The sequence below is a fragment of the Lepidochelys olivacea genome (genome assembly GCF_965140295.1).
Source record: "Lepidochelys olivacea isolate rLepOli2 genome assembly, chromosome: 9".
Lineage (NCBI taxonomy): Eukaryota > Metazoa > Chordata > Testudines > Cheloniidae > Lepidochelys > Lepidochelys olivacea.
The window spans coordinates 96,692,354-96,707,785 of record NC_140419.1 but is presented as its reverse complement, the minus strand read 5'-3'; the positions used below and the strand labels follow the sequence as shown (position 1 = coordinate 96,707,785).

General features: G+C 43.0%; 1 protein-coding gene across 1 annotated transcript in view; it reads right to left on the bottom strand.

Moving 5' to 3' along the window:
- MCF2 (MCF.2 cell line derived transforming sequence) overlaps window positions 1-15,432 on the bottom strand; it is a 97,903-nt gene that overhangs the window by 11,494 nt on the left and 70,977 nt on the right. Inside the window, exons 19-28 of the mRNA XM_084639259.1 lie at window positions 15,191-15,283; window positions 14,596-14,688; window positions 12,573-12,698; window positions 11,438-11,659; window positions 7,304-7,396; window positions 5,967-6,045; window positions 5,293-5,356; window positions 4,352-4,458; window positions 4,110-4,222; window positions 1,847-1,959 (exon numbers count right to left, since the gene is read on the bottom strand). Coding sequence (XP_084495385.1) covers window positions 1,847-1,959; window positions 4,110-4,222; window positions 4,352-4,458; window positions 5,293-5,356; window positions 5,967-6,045; window positions 7,304-7,396; window positions 11,438-11,659; window positions 12,573-12,698; window positions 14,596-14,688; window positions 15,191-15,283 — 1,103 coding nt within the window. The remainder of the gene's footprint in view (window positions 1-1,846; window positions 1,960-4,109; window positions 4,223-4,351; window positions 4,459-5,292; window positions 5,357-5,966; window positions 6,046-7,303; window positions 7,397-11,437; window positions 11,660-12,572; window positions 12,699-14,595; window positions 14,689-15,190; window positions 15,284-15,432) is intronic.

Below are 15,432 nucleotides of genomic sequence, written 5' to 3'. Positions count from 1 at the left end.
CCTATTCTGTGCTAACAATAGGTAACAGTTTTTCCATTCATTCCTCCTCATGATTCCCCTGTGAGATCGGTAAGAGAGCTTATGCAACTTGTCTAAGGCCACAGAGAGATGCAGCGTCAGAGTCAGGACGAGAACTCGCATCCTTTGTTCCCAAGCTCATATTCTTTGTTCAGACTATGTCTCTATCATTTAGCCTCGCATGTCACAGTCATTCCTGAGCAGTGCAGCATCATTTAGTCCAATGTATACTTGGCATTTTTACCTTTTTACTCCTCATGTCTAATACTATATATCCAGCTGTAACTGATCCATGGTCACAACAGGAACTCATGGTTCAGTCTTGTGGTTAAAGCACTGGACTGAGAACCAACAGATCAGGGACCAACTCCAGGCTCTGCCACTGATTTCTTGTGTGACCTTGGCCAAGTGACTTAATCTTTCTGTGCCTTAGTTCCCCATCCATAAAACAGGCCAAGACCTTTTGCTTCCAACCTCCATCCCTACAGAAGGCCCTGCCACCGAAGATAAAGGAGAATCTCCATTAGCTGTCACACTGTTAGAACTCACTGTGAGCCACTAGAGATCTGTAGAGTACATTCACAGTAGCCAGTCTCTGTGACACAGTGTTGCTAAAACCACCATGGGAATTGGTGATTGCTCAACAAAACCCCACCCGATTCAATGCTTTGTATATTGATGTTCCTAACATTCAATGTAACTTCCCTTACAATACAACGAATGCAGATTTGGGCCAGGAATCCTCTAATGGGCAGTGTGTGTCTGCACACTTAGAATCTGGTCACTGCACCCCTCCAATTCAGATTTCTCATAATAGCACAATCTCCATCCCCATGAAAATATATGAAATGATGCAGCTTGCTTTCATACCAGGACTCAAGGAAAGGCTCTGAGGGCTGACTGACAAGAGCCAGGTAACAAAACCTGAAAAGGAAAAGCAGCCAGACCATAGGCCAAATTATGAGAGGGCACCATGCCCTCCGAGCTAATGAGCTTAACCGTTTGACAGGCAGGACATCAGATATGGTAATTTCCTAGGCAGTATTCCCAGCTGAAAGCAGAGAGCCAGCTGTTAATCCTTACCTTGCAAGCCAAACTCAAACTTTCCCCGAGCCAATGGCTCATTGGGCTGACATGCTTAAGGCACATCAGTTTCATAGCCAACAGTACACAAGGGAGTGATGTGATCGGCATCACCTCCGACTGTCTTTGCAAGCCACTGAAGAAGAAAAAAGCCTTCTAATTGCTAAGTGCTATTATTAATTGCCCCAGAGGAAGAAGACCCAGAGCTGAGCTGCAGAGGACAGGGAGAGGACAAAGGCAAAGAGCAGTCATTCACACCACGGCTTCAAACAGAAACGTCAGGTGTTTAAAAAGGTCTTTCTCGCAACGTGTTGGATTTTACGTTATTCACTCAAGCTAGGAAGGGAAGGGACACCCAATCACAATTTCCAGGTCAATAAGAATGGAATACACCATTTGTAAGGAGTCTAAGGGTCTGGCTATACTCAGTCAATGGGCTTTAATGTAGCTAGCTCAGATATCAGAGCAGCAAGGCCGCGACGGCATGGACTTCAAAGCACACTGTACACGTCCCCCTCCCCCACAGAACTCTGGGTAATTACTCAGCCACTTGGCTAATCTAGAGGTCTACTCAAGCTGCAATAGCTCCCCATGATTGCAGTTTAGACCTATGCTAATTCTGTAGTTTCCAGTAGAGTACACACACTAACGAAGTTACACCAGATATATTCCGAGTTAAACTAGATTGAGCATAGTTACCTTGTAGGTTCCTGGAGGTAAGGTAAAAGAATTCTAAAATACTTACCATTGCCCTTCCCCATCTTCATGCAAAAGTTGAATTACATCCCCGTTTTTAACCAGCAGGTCCTCCGATCCCCTATTCTTGCAGTCTGCTAGGGCTTTATATTTTCCTGGAGACTAACATTAAAAAAAAAAATTACTTCACAAGAACTCTGTTCCACAACACGGCTGTAATTAATTTTTTAACAGTCTTTATTCCTGGCTGCTGTGGGGAAAGTGGTACCCTTCTTGGTTTATGTATAATAATAAGCAATCATGCAACAATGTTGGCGATAAGTATTCATATGCAACCTGCTTTCTTAACACTTCTATAAACAAATTATTTTTATCTACAAAAAACAATTACTGTAATGCATGCAGCAACGGGTAACATGCTATTAAAGTCAAATTAAGTGGTGCTGAGAACTACTTTTATTCTTCTTCCTGAATACAATTAGTAGCGAGAATTAAAATGAGGCTTTTTTTCCTTCTGGTACTGTTGTGACTTCCATGTCTTCGGGGTTTTTTTTTTTCTGTACATCAAGTGAACATTTATGGCACTGGTGCTGCAAGTTGTAGAGAGCACTCGAATGTGCTTTAGATACTGACGCAGTTCGAGGTCCTGATCCCAGGCTGTGCTCTGTTCCCCTTGGCTAGCACTCACACAATAACAAAAAAATATTAACAGGAAAAAATTCGCTGAGGTCAGATTGAATCCTCCCACCCCAATGCTGCTTGGGAAAAAAAACTCACTCAAAATTGTTTTAAACTGGGGAACAGTAGAGGAGACAAGTAGGGACGTGTTTACACCCTAGACGCTTCCATGCTTCTGCTGGTATGCCATCAGGGCCAAGAGCTCTCTTATTTTTCATGTGGTCCAATGCTTCCTCAATGACTACTTCTAGGACTGGTGCCATCAGATCCTGGTGTGGATTTATCATAAGGCATGGTTCTCTTGGATTCTCTTAATTAAGAAGCCTTTCAAAGTAATTTCTCCGCCATTCCTTAATGTGGTCTCATTGATTAACATGATGGTTTTTTCCCTTCTGGTACTGTTTCCACTTTCATTTTTAGTGACTTGATCTTACCAATATCTTTCCTTCTCTTATTGCCAGTCTGTATATTTCCCTCTCACCCTGCTTTGTTTCAAGATGGACATATAAGCCCTCCTCAGCCCTAGCCCCAGTGGCTGCCACCTCTTTCTTCATTTTATACTCTTGAAAATCCTGCTGTTGGAGCATTGCTTGACAAAGTTTAAACACTTTTTTCTCCTTGATGCCCTCTCAAACTCTCTCATTCCACCACCAGATCTAACTGGAGAAAAAGACTCTCGCTTTTGTTTCACCATTCTCAAGTTTTACTTGCAATATGATTCTGCCATTGATTCATATTTTCTCTTAACCCTTCTAAAGAGATATTTCCCAACACTTTCATTTTAAACCCCTTGCTAACTTTGTTAAGCTTCCAGCACTGGTTTTCTGTACTGCTTTGGACTATTTTCTTCTCATGTATATGGTTCCAGAGTCAAGAACCAGCAAGTCTATGCTGAGTTGCAATGTTTTCCCTTGAGATAACCTGACAGGTTTTTGATGTTCTTCAGCTCAGTTTGGCTTACCAAGAAGTAACCTATCTGCACCCTCAGCTTTTCACTCTTGTAGGTAATCAAATGTTCTTCCTTCCTAGGAAAGAGTGTATAAATGACTCCCAAATCACGTCTGGGTGTACGGAAAGACAGTTTCCCCTTCCTTGTTCTTGTGTCCAAATCCATGGCTGCTATGGTACATTTGGAAGCATTTACTGTCTCTCCCCAGTGCCCATTAAGGTCAGCTCCAATTATGACTTTTCATTCTTTAGCACTTTGTGCAACCATGTCCATTTTCCCCAGAAATCCTTTTTCTTGTTTGCCACATCCCACTTAGGGTTCATATTCACATGTAACATTTAGGGGGCATTTTCAAGAGCTAGCGTAACCAAAATTTATCCAATATACAAAGAGACAAGGTCAGTGAGGTAATATCTTTTATTAGACCAGCTTCTGTTGGTGAGAGAGAGACAAGCTTTTGAGTTTACACAGAGCTCTTCTCCAGGTCACCAACAGATAAAAGATATGACCTCACCCAGCTTGTCTCCCTAATATCCTGGGGCCATCCAACAACAATGGCATACACCAGTACACAGAAGGCATAAGCAAATACAGATTTTAACAAAAAGAGAAGTCTTATAGTAGATATCCCCAGACACACTATTTAGTGCCCTTGAAATAAAGCATTTTTTTATGCATCACTAACCAACTGGCTCCCATCTTCTTCTTCTGTGTCTGAGCAATTAGAAAGGTAATTGTTGCTGGACCAGTCCTCAAGCCCTTCACAGATTTCCACAGATTGTGACATTCTCGACCAATCTGCAAGAAAATGTGTTACTTAGGGCCTTAGTTCAAATAACGGATATATTTTTCGGCTGTTGGTTTGGAATAGAACACATTGCAGTGTAATATTATGCATGCAGAAAGATCTTGCAAACTTGTACATACTTTGCTTTGGCTTGTTCTGTGGCGATGAGCTGATACGATCCAACATTACAGGACTGGTGCGTTCAGAATCATTTTCTTCGGAGCTTATGGAGGCTCTATGCTGCTTTCTGAAACGTATTTAAAAGAAATGTGTCATTGTTTTCAATTTCAAATATTGGTGAAGTCTGTTCAATTTGGCAAGCCAAGGATCTAAGCAGATACTACAAGGTGCTTTTGAATACATCAGTGACTCTAGTGGCATATAGTCTCAATGTGGGGGGGGGGGAAGGGGCAGAGAACAAACACAGCTAAAGCAATTGCTTCTCAAAGCACAAGCACCACCTTTGCGGTAGATTTCTTCTGACTACACCCTACCTGCTGAGATTATCGGAAATGTCCTTCTGCGTGCAAAACGCAGAGTTGCTATTTTCTATGGGAGTTCTGGGCACCAATCAATATGGACTTCCTGTGGATGTTTTCAGCAGAGGGTGAGATGCTATGCTGCGCCTCTAAGAGGCACAGCACAGAATTCACAGCTCAGGGGATGGGGAGGTGGGTTGGCTTTAAGCCACTCTGAGGGCCTTTCTAAGCTATGGCAGCTTCTTCAGCACTGCCCGGAACCACCGCAGCACGGCATGCAGGAGCTTCATCCCCAGCACGCCCCTCCTGCCACCAGCTGCGTTCCTATGTCAGGGCTTGCAAGGAGGTCCTCAAGAGACAGCCTTACGGCGGTTTTCCACAGTGCTGCCCCAGTGCAATCCTCTCTGGCTGGATATGGGGCTTTTAGGGCCCCTCTCCACTTTTCCAGCCCTTTTGCATGGCATGAGGGGGCCAGAGTGGGGGCAAAGAGCTCACCCAGAGAGTGCCCAAAAGGCTCTGGATTTGCATATGTATTTTAAATAGTGAACATAGCAAATGATTTTATTTTTTTCTTCCAAATTTGTAGAGCTCATCTGACTTACCCATCACTCAGCTGAGGGGAAAGTTGGATCTGGTCTGTAAACAAACCGTATGGTTTCTTCTCAACTGTGAGTAGGTTGCAAATACTCTGTTAGTTTAACGTGGTTTGTTAAATCACTCAGTCATCACCCACTCAAAACAGTCGAAGCATTATTTCAAACATCAGACTCCTTTGCACACATCAGTGCTCTTTTTTTTTTTTTTTTTTTAAAGGCAAAGTAGAGCCTCATGAACTTGCACTACTAACTGCAGATTAGTTGGATTACCAACTTTTGCAAATTGGAGAGAGTTAGTCTTTGATTCAGCCTGGTCTGTTAGCAGGCGTCCCAACTGCACACATGAAAGTAGCCCACTAAAGTCCAGATTACTCATGTACCTAAAATGAGGCAGGTGCTGAAGTACCTTGCTGAATAAGGGCCTAAGAGAACAAATAAGAAATTTTAATATATCAAGATGCTCCCATCAAAAAAGGATCATTCTGATTTATTTTCCGCAAGGGTAATTTGCCTTTACTTATAATAATACTGCCTGTTATCCTAGTATATGCACTATAACTTTTTTCTTAAAAGTAATGAAGGATCAGTAATAGGAGACATGCTATTTCTCTGGTGAGAAGGACTGGGCTGGCAGATGAGCAATGTGAGCATCAGAATGTGAACACCATCAGGAAACGTACCTTTTATAAGCTCCTGCTGCTTGAACAAAATTTTTCTCATTTCACTTAACCACGCCATCTTCACATCTACTGTTGGGGCCTGAAAGAGGAGACATATTTGAAATTTGGGGGCTTTTATGAATCCTCCGTTATAAAATTGAGGTGAGCCTCAGTCATCTAAACTGTAATTATCCAAAAATCCCTATTATCCAAAGCAAGATTATAGCCTCTGATGACTATTAATTATATTTAAAATGTTCCTGAGTCCCCAAAATTATTTAAAGTCCTCCATTACATTCAGATAGCAAAGGTTGTACTGTAAATGGAAATCATGTAGAGCTCATCACAATACAAGGGATGCAGTCAAAGGTACATGGGCATGTCTCATTAACTCTTTTTCCAAAACACCCAAAGGCAAAACCTGCTTATGAATAAACAGCTACCACATTTCAACTGAACAACAGAGCTGGTTCAGAATTCTAAGGCAACACCATACACATTTCAAAATACAAGCTTGCTGTGATCAGACACAACAATCTGCATATATTGTCTCCACTACTCGACCTACACACCCATAGATATACAGCCACAAATATATGATATATAATCATTGGGAGTTTTGCCATTGACTTCAATGGAGTCAGGATTTCACCCAGAGAGTTAATAAAATTCTCTTCAAATACAAATAAAAAAAGTTTGGAAGAAAGCTGTGTCACGTCTTGCAATGACATTTCAGTACGACCGTGTGTTTTGGAAGGGGTATCGATTAAAGGTGGGTGGGAAACTGACTTCTAGTTCTGCAAAAAAATTTGAATCAGGACGAAAATCCCCACCGCCCCCGCGAAAATCTGCAATATTACATTTTGGACACAGTGAAAGGTTCTGAAGCAGGAATAGTTCCCAAATGGAACACACTCCTTGGGAGCCTTGGATCCAAGGCAGCCTGTCTGGGAAGATACTAAGGAGCTCAGGAACCAGGGCTCTCAGGGCTGCCAGGCCTGTTTCAGACCAACGCTAGTATCCATGTTTATTGATTTAAGGTACAGTTTCACCAATATTCCTTTAGCACAGGGGGATTTTCTTAACATTATACTATGCAGTTTATGTTCTTAATCTTAAGCACGGCACACTGCAAATGCCACTAAACAAAGGCAACGTAAGAACCTATTCTATTAATCTACTGGATCATTCTCAGGCTAATAGAGCAGCGAGGGATTTGAACAGAAACGGTCCACACACATTTGCCAGCCAGAGTCCCTGGTTCGCAAGGAGACAGGCAATTCTAAGCTGAATGTCCACCAGTTTAAACAGCACTATGAGGATATAAAAACAAACATGGCATTTTAAAAATCACACACCTGCACAACATACACCTCCTCTCGTCCGCTGTACCAGATCTCAAATTTTCGATGATCCCCCTTCACGTTTTCAGTGATTCCAACAGCATTCATCTGTTTAAAAAGAATCACATGTACTTTTACTCGAATCTGAAAACCAAATGTCTTCACATTGTGTTCATCTTAAACAATCCCCTAGTTCCCCCCCACACCCGCAAATTAACAAAGCTCACCAAAAATGCTTATCTTCAGTGGTGACTGAAAGTGGTTATCTACAGTTGTTCACACTGGGCGTTTTGTTTAACCATTTGTAACATCTATAGAAGGTTTCTTGGAGCTAGCAGCGCCCCTCTGGGGACTTTCCATAACATTCATGGATCAGTGGGAGTGATTTAGAAGAGGGATCACAGGCCTGAGTCTCAGGCCTTCTCCACAGTTTGTGCATCAACTTCCCGCTGAGGAGAAGGTTTAAGAAACAACCCCAACACTCTCCTCATTTCAGACACAGCATCCACGTGTCAGGGCAGTTCTGCTTTTCACCCAGGTCTACCGCTAAAGGCCAACATTTCTGAGAGGAAGAGGGATGTACAACTTGAGCTACCTTGGGCAGCTGGGAGAGCTCAGCAACTCTGAAAATCAGGCCGAAAGCTGGGCACCCAAAACCAAAACCATTTTTGACAATTTGGCTGGAGGGGACCAAGGCACAAAGAGATCATGTGACTTGTACAGAGACAAACAGAGCCACTGACTCAACTAGGATTAAAACCCTAGAGAGGTCTAGCCGCCAAGGAAGCCTTTACCCTACCTCTTAAACATACCACCAGATTACTGCCTCACCAGCAATGGATACTAAGCAATATTTTAATACCAGGCTTATTCCTCTAAAGTATGTGCATTAATATGCTTCTTGATCGCTTTTACAGCACAAGGTGCTAGGAATTGATAGCTAATAATTAGATCAGAGGTGGGCAAACTATGGCCTGCGGGACCATCCTGCCCGGCTCTTGAGCTCCCTGCCGGGGAGTGCTCTGGGCAGTGGGGCTGCGAGCTCCTGCCGGGCAGCGCGGCTGTGAGAGCCGCCGGCCTGCCCCGGTGCTCTAGACTGTGTGGTGGTGGTGTGGCTGGGTCCGGTTGGGCGGTGCGACTGCCAGTCCTGGTGTTCTGAGCAGCATGGTAAAGGGGCAGGGAGCAGGGTTGGATAAGGGGCAGGGGGTCCCACAGGGCAGTCAGGGGACATGGAGCAGGGGGCGGTTGGCTGGGGCGGAGGTTCTGGGCCAGGGGGCGGTCAGGGGACAGGGAACAGGGGAGGTTGGATAGGCATGGGAGTCCTGGGTTGCCTGTCAGGGGGCAGAGGTGTGGATAGGGGTCGGGGCAGTCAGGGGACAGGGAGAAGGGGGGGTTGGATAGAGGGTGGGGTGCCAGGGGGGCAGTTAGGGGGCGGTCAGGGGACAAGGAGCAGGGGGGGTTGGATGGGTCAAGGGTTCTGAGGGGGGCAGTCAGGGGACGGGAAGTGGGAGAGGGCTGATAGGGGGCAGGGGGCAGGCTGTTTGGGGAGGCTGTTTGACCCAGAAAAGAGACATTAGATAAGACTTGTTCACTGATACATATTCCACTGGTTCAGTGCCAAACTGGACCTGCAAATTGCTATTTTACAAAATTCTGCATGCCTGCACTGAAGAACAGGGTCAAGTTTTCAAAGGTGCCTCAACCCAGCCTCCATTTGCTCTCCTACAATTGTGTGTATATAAAAATACCCATGCTCAAGAAACGTGCACACTAAAACCTGCTGCACAGGAGTTAGTACTCTCACAGAGATCAATAGAAACCCATTCTGGAAAGTTTTGGCCCACGTTGTACAGTGCCATAATGCTGCAAAAAGCCAGATCTAGCTCCATTTTTTTTTAAATTAAAAAATACAAGAGCTGAGAATTTTTTTCCCAAATGATTCAATTTCTATTATTTACGCATGTTTGGCATAGGGATTTGCAAGGTTGTTTTTTTTTTAATTTTTCTCTCTCTCTCTCTCTTTTTTTTTTTTAATTAATGGACTCATGTCACAAGTGATGGTCTAGAAGATTATATACTGACTCAGGAATAAAGTAGCCAGGAGTAAGTGGGAGCAAGTTGCAGTGAGGGAGGTTTAGGTTGGATATTAGGAAAAACTTTTTCACTAGGAGGGTGGTGAAACACTGGAATGCGTTACCTAGGGAGGTGGTGGAATCTCCTTTCTTAGATATTTTTAAGGTCAGGCTTGACAAAGCCCTGGCTGGGATGATTTAGTTGGGGATTGGTCTTGCTTTGAGCAGGGGGTTGGACTAGATGACCTCCTGAGGTCCCTTCCAGCCCTGATATTCTATGATTCTAATTTACTGTAATAGTCTTAAACCAACTCTTCTCAGAAAAGTACTGTATCTGCAGTCATTTAAAGTATTATCCCAAGTCTTACAGATATACAGCTCTCAAATGAAGTTATTCTGATAGATTTCTCAGTTCCACCGATTCTACTAAACAGATTTCCTGAACTATACGTCTCTGAAAAACATTCTTCCTGAGCAAAAAAATGATTCAATACTATCACTAATCAAACAAATCCAGGGCTCCAGAAACTCATTTCTGCCCCTCATGCCACCAATACAGAAAAGAAAATAATTCTTTTATCACAAATCACTCAGCTCTGCAGCATGAGCAGCTGGAAAGCGAAGCAGACCCGGACAAATGTTAAGACTGGCTGAACCCTGGATTTTCTCCTCTGAACAAGGATTCCCCAAGCAGCCACTCTGGAATCTGTAAAAGCACTGAGGTACTTTTCCTACAAGGAAAGAGAAGCTCTCAAGAAACAAAATGATGAAGTTTGGAAAAACAAACAAATACTGAAATAAATGGCCCGGTACTTATTGATCTCCAACTGCAATTGCTATTGTGCCTATGAGCTGAACAGACTTGAGAGAGCATAACATATTTAAAAGACATTCTGAATAGAGTGAGGGCCTAACTCTCCAAGCCCATCCAAGTCAGTGGGAGTTCCATACATGGAGGCTTATCCTCTAAATACAGATTTGTTCGGCTCTAAAATACGCACATATTATTATTATTATTATTATACACTAGAGGCTGGGCACTATGCTGGCCAGAGGAGAACATGGTCCCTGCCTTCAGGAGCTTACCACATGGAATGCACTGGGAGGCCCATGGAAAGGGTCCATCTTAAAGGGGTGGGTGCTTTACAGTATAATGGGAGAGCGATAGCATTTTCGCTGATAATGGTTAGCACTTGTGGGCACAGTGGAAACTGGAGCACAATGGGCCCTAAGAAAGGCAGGAAACAGGAGAATGATAGATTGGGGTTTCTCCGACCTTTGCTGATAGCAGGGTCTGTAGGTGCCCTGGGATAGCTGTTTACATCGCTTGAGTTCTGTTCTATGCTATTTCCTATTGAAACTTACCTTTTTAGTAGCGGCAAATCCTTGCCAAAGGAGGGAGGGTAGCGAGAGAGGAAGAGGGGTCATCTACTTACCTTCCTGACTACACAGACAATTGGGAAGTCGGGTGATTAGCAGCCGTTGCTCAGACATCTCCAGGAATCAGAGGGTGCAAGAGCAGGGTGACCTGCTCTGGCCTAAGAACAGAGAAGGCATGGCCTTGCTGTCTTGTTGCCCCAGCAGGGACTGATCTTACCAGGAGGCCTCAAAGCCTTGGCAGTGATTGAGAAGCTTGGGACGATGCCTCATTATCCCCATTGGCTTTCAGACAGAGCTTTAATTCAGCAGGATCACATGGCTGAACTACAATTTCCCTGATGCTCAATGGAAGAAGCAGACTCATGTTTCCCAAAAACACATCTCTGTCCCTCATGCATGGCTTGCCCAGGGCAAAATTTCATTGACAAAGTGTCATCTGATCTTTGAAACGAAAGACTTGCCTATGATTCTAATTTGGCGTGTTGCCCATTCTGTGCTTGGAGAACAAGGGACTTCGTAGCTTTTTAAAATCAGAAAAGATTCTTTCATTAGGCTAGCAGTAACACTCTGTACATCATGAATATTAATAGCTGAGAGCGTTACCTTATCTATTGGATAAATAATACTTTCCCAATTCTGAAAGCTACCTGTTTATTACATAAAATGCAATTTCCCATCGTTACCAGGTTTTCCTTACTTTCAAAAAATGCTTAAAACTGTATGAAGAGGTTTTATCATACGCATCTCCATGCTCCTCTCTCTTCTTACAAAACACCAGGGCTTTCTCATACAGGAAGAGGTGCCTCTGCATTGGTTTGAACCTGGCAAGCTCCTTCATTTTTGTAGGGCCTTTTCGGTGTCCTGCCCAAACACTGAACGATCCTTGCATCAATACTTTTCCAAGTTCACTCAAGTCCCCCTGGTAATAACACAGCAAATAAATAATCACCAGTTAAAAATTTAAAACATGCCCTGTAACAGGGTGGTCTGTCCCCTTTAAGGGCAGGTGTGGCCCAGGGCCAGCCAACCCTGTCCCAGAGCCAGAGGTCTCTCTGGCAGGATCAGCAGACCAAGCTGGAAATGGGGGCCAATTGTCAGAAGCAATGCACAGACCAAGGAAGGAGGGCTGTAGTTATCCTGTTCCAAGGGGAAGACGTCCACAGGGGGAAGAACTGGGAAGCTGTAGAAACTTATCAGGAGTGATGCACAGCCCAGGAAAGAGGGCTGTGAATACCCTGTTCCAAGTTCACGGGGGCGGGAGGGGGGAGAAGTAATTTGAACCCAATTTGTACCTAGGAAAGACCCAAGGAGAAGGACTTTCTGGAGACAGTAGGGTCTGGAGTGGGACCAGCACAGCTTCCCTGCTTAGCGGGAATAAGATATCACAACCCAAAGCCTCAGGAAGGACACAGTTTTGAGCTTCGAAGGGTCTAAAGGAACGGTGTTTCAAGAGGATTTAATAAATTAGACCCCAAGAGGGAAATTTTATGAAAAAGCCCTGACAGTGGGTGAGTTATTGGGTGAACCAGTAGGGAAATGGAGATTGTGCCATGAAGTGGCTTTGCTCTGGGACTGCACCTGCAACATGCCCTTTGCATGCAAACAAAAAAGGGAAGTGTTTACCCAACTAATGCGATTAGAGGAAAGATCGACACCCAGAAGTGTTTTCTCATCCTATTCATTTTGTAACTGTCTTGTCTATTATACTTTTTAACATCATATTGATTCATTTTAGACACTATTTATTCCCTATCTTTTTGGACTCTATCCATTCCCACTGAGATGCCCAGAACTTTGGAGTAAAAGGTCTTTCATGACCCAGATGTACTTACATCATATCCTGTTATTGAAATCTGATGCATAGAGTCATTGACTGATTTTAGTAAATCCAACATTGCAACCAAAGCTTCTTGCAATTCTTTAACTCCATCACAGCTTGTGCTGTATTTTAGCAATTCCTGTAACAAGAAAGCAAAGACTATACGTTTTCACGAGAATGTAACACATTTTCTCCATTGCCTATGAAATCGCAATCGTTCAGAAAGCAGTGTCTCTTTTATTTTGTATCTTGGGGGGGAAATGGAACATTTTAAAATACATTCACTGTTGTGTGGAAAACGTGTCACATAAGCACCACATTCACACACAGGTTTTTTCTCGGCTTCATTATAGACAGTCAGTGTTGGTTCCGGGAGGTCATATTCAACTAACCTCCCAGAGTTCTTTGAAGATATTGATGCTGTGATAGATAAAGGACATGCAACCGAGACAGGCTGTAGGTTTCACACATCAGAGAATAATATTCTAGGAAAAGAGAGTCAGAGAACAGGGACTAAAATAAGATACCAAACAGAAGACTACCCTAACAGTGGGAGACCCCAGGTAACTATAGATGAAAACCCTTAACAATGGACAGAGGCAGTAAGTGAGTAACCAAGGTGTCAGTGTTTAAAAATTGTATTATCCGTAATATATACACATACAAAGTTACATTATATAGCTGATCTCTTTCTCTCTCTCGGTTATAACTTTGTATGTACATCCCCCCACCTGAGAGGAAGGATAATCCAGTGGTTAAAGTGCTAGCTTGGCACTTGGGAGACTTGGGTTCATTGGCCCACTCTTCCATAGACTTCCCGTGTGACCATGGACAAGTCACTTAGTGTCTCTGTGCCTTGGTTCCCCATCTGTAAAATAGGGACCACGGCCTTTCCCTGTGTCACAGGAGTGTTGCAAGAACAAATACACTAAAGTCTGTGAGGCACTCAGATAGTATGGTGATGGCTGCCATAGAAATACCTAAGAAAAAGTAGACATGCCAATGTGGTAAATTGCATTTATCATGCTCTTTTGATCATCATATCTACTCATAGTTCCATTTCCTGCAGGATTCTTTCATTCCATATCACTGGGCAGATTCAAACAACCTTTTCCCTCCTAAAAATAGCTTGCTACAAATACTTGTTTCCTCCTCCAATATGGAATTTTCCCTCCCCATACAATTTCTCCATTTTGAAGCCAAGGTTAAGCCATATTCAGACATGAGCCTATCACAGGTTTAAAGGTAAAGGTTAAGGGGCTGGGAAGAGGGAGATATTGGGTTGGTGGCTTTGTTCACACTGTGTAAAGAATGCCTGACAGTTAAATTCAGGTATTTGGGGTTCTTCTTCCTTGTTTCTGATTTAGAAAGTCAGGTCTTGTCTACCTGGGAAAGCTGGAGAACTAGGAGATATCAAGGATGCGAAACCTGATTCATTAAAAGGAGTAGTCAATTTTAACATTATTTAGTAAAAAATACTCGGGCAAAAGGCTTGCTTTAATAAAAATTCTGTATTTATGTCTATTCAACTCAGGGCTGAAAAAGATCCCAATCTACACTTCTAGGTCATCCAACAAAAATAGGGAAGGCAAGACTTGATATTCCTGATATTTCTAAGGTGAAAAAACCCTAAGCAACTCCTCCCCCTTTATTCAAATGGTCAGGTCTTCTTCAGACATCACAACTGTGCACTGCATGAGGGCTTAATGATGGCTGGAATTTTAAGAAGGATCCAGTAAATCACCAGCCACATAAGTGAAGAGAACAGCATACAAATCTGCAATTCTGTTGCCGAATAAGTTGCTAAGGGGTGCAGTAATAACAAGACATTCTCAGACTTCAGTAGTACAGTGCTTTGAGTGTTGCCCTCAGCATACGCCAGACATAAAAGAGAATTTAAAACTCTCCAACAGCCGTCAGCAATGTCCCAGACTTAAGGCCTAAGCATTCCTGGTGATGGCTAGTGAATATCCATTAGTCTAGACCTCCCCTCAGTTCCTTATGCTTTAAAAAAAAAAAAAAAGACATATGAATACCTTCAAAAGCAACTGGTATTTTGTCAAACGTTGTACTGGCTTGAGCAAATAGGAATCCAGCCCAAGTCTGTGTTCTAATTTTCTTTGGCATTCCTGTAACAAAGAAATAGCATAAAGTAAACATGCAGACAAATGTATAACAAGATCCAATGGTTGAAAGTTGAAACCAGCCAAATTTGGACGGGAAATAAGGCACAATTTTTTAACAGTGATGGTAATCAACCATTGGGACAAGTTACCAAGGATTGTGCAGGATTCTCCATCATTGGCAAGTTTTCAATCAGAACTGGATTTTTTAAAGATATGCTCTAGTTCAAACAGGAATTACTGTAGTGAAGTTCTCTGGCCTGCGTTACACAGGTCAGACTGTATGATGACAATTGTTCCATCCAGCCTTGAACTCTATGAATAGGATGCACAATAATTTACTCTTCTACGTGCCATATGTTCAAGTAACTGCGGTGGATATTAATGGGGATTTCCCACATGGATAGAATGGAGAATAAGGTTGCAATGTTGAGGACATGAATGTTGCATTTTGCAAAAATAATTCACCTAGGCTAACGTATGCTTTGCACATGAATAATTAGCATACCTGAAAGAAGGTGCTTTCTGAACACTGCCTCCACAGGGATTCCGACCGGGGTTTGTTCTGACAATATTTCTCATACATCTGAAAATCTTCTCGCTGCAAGGAGAATAAATAAATCAATTTTAAAATACATACACTCTAGTACTTCTTACTTAAGACAACTGTAAGGCAGAATACGGTGAGCACCAAATGCCCTTCTTAGCTTCTATTTCACTTGCAAATTGGGAGAATATATATTTAAAAAA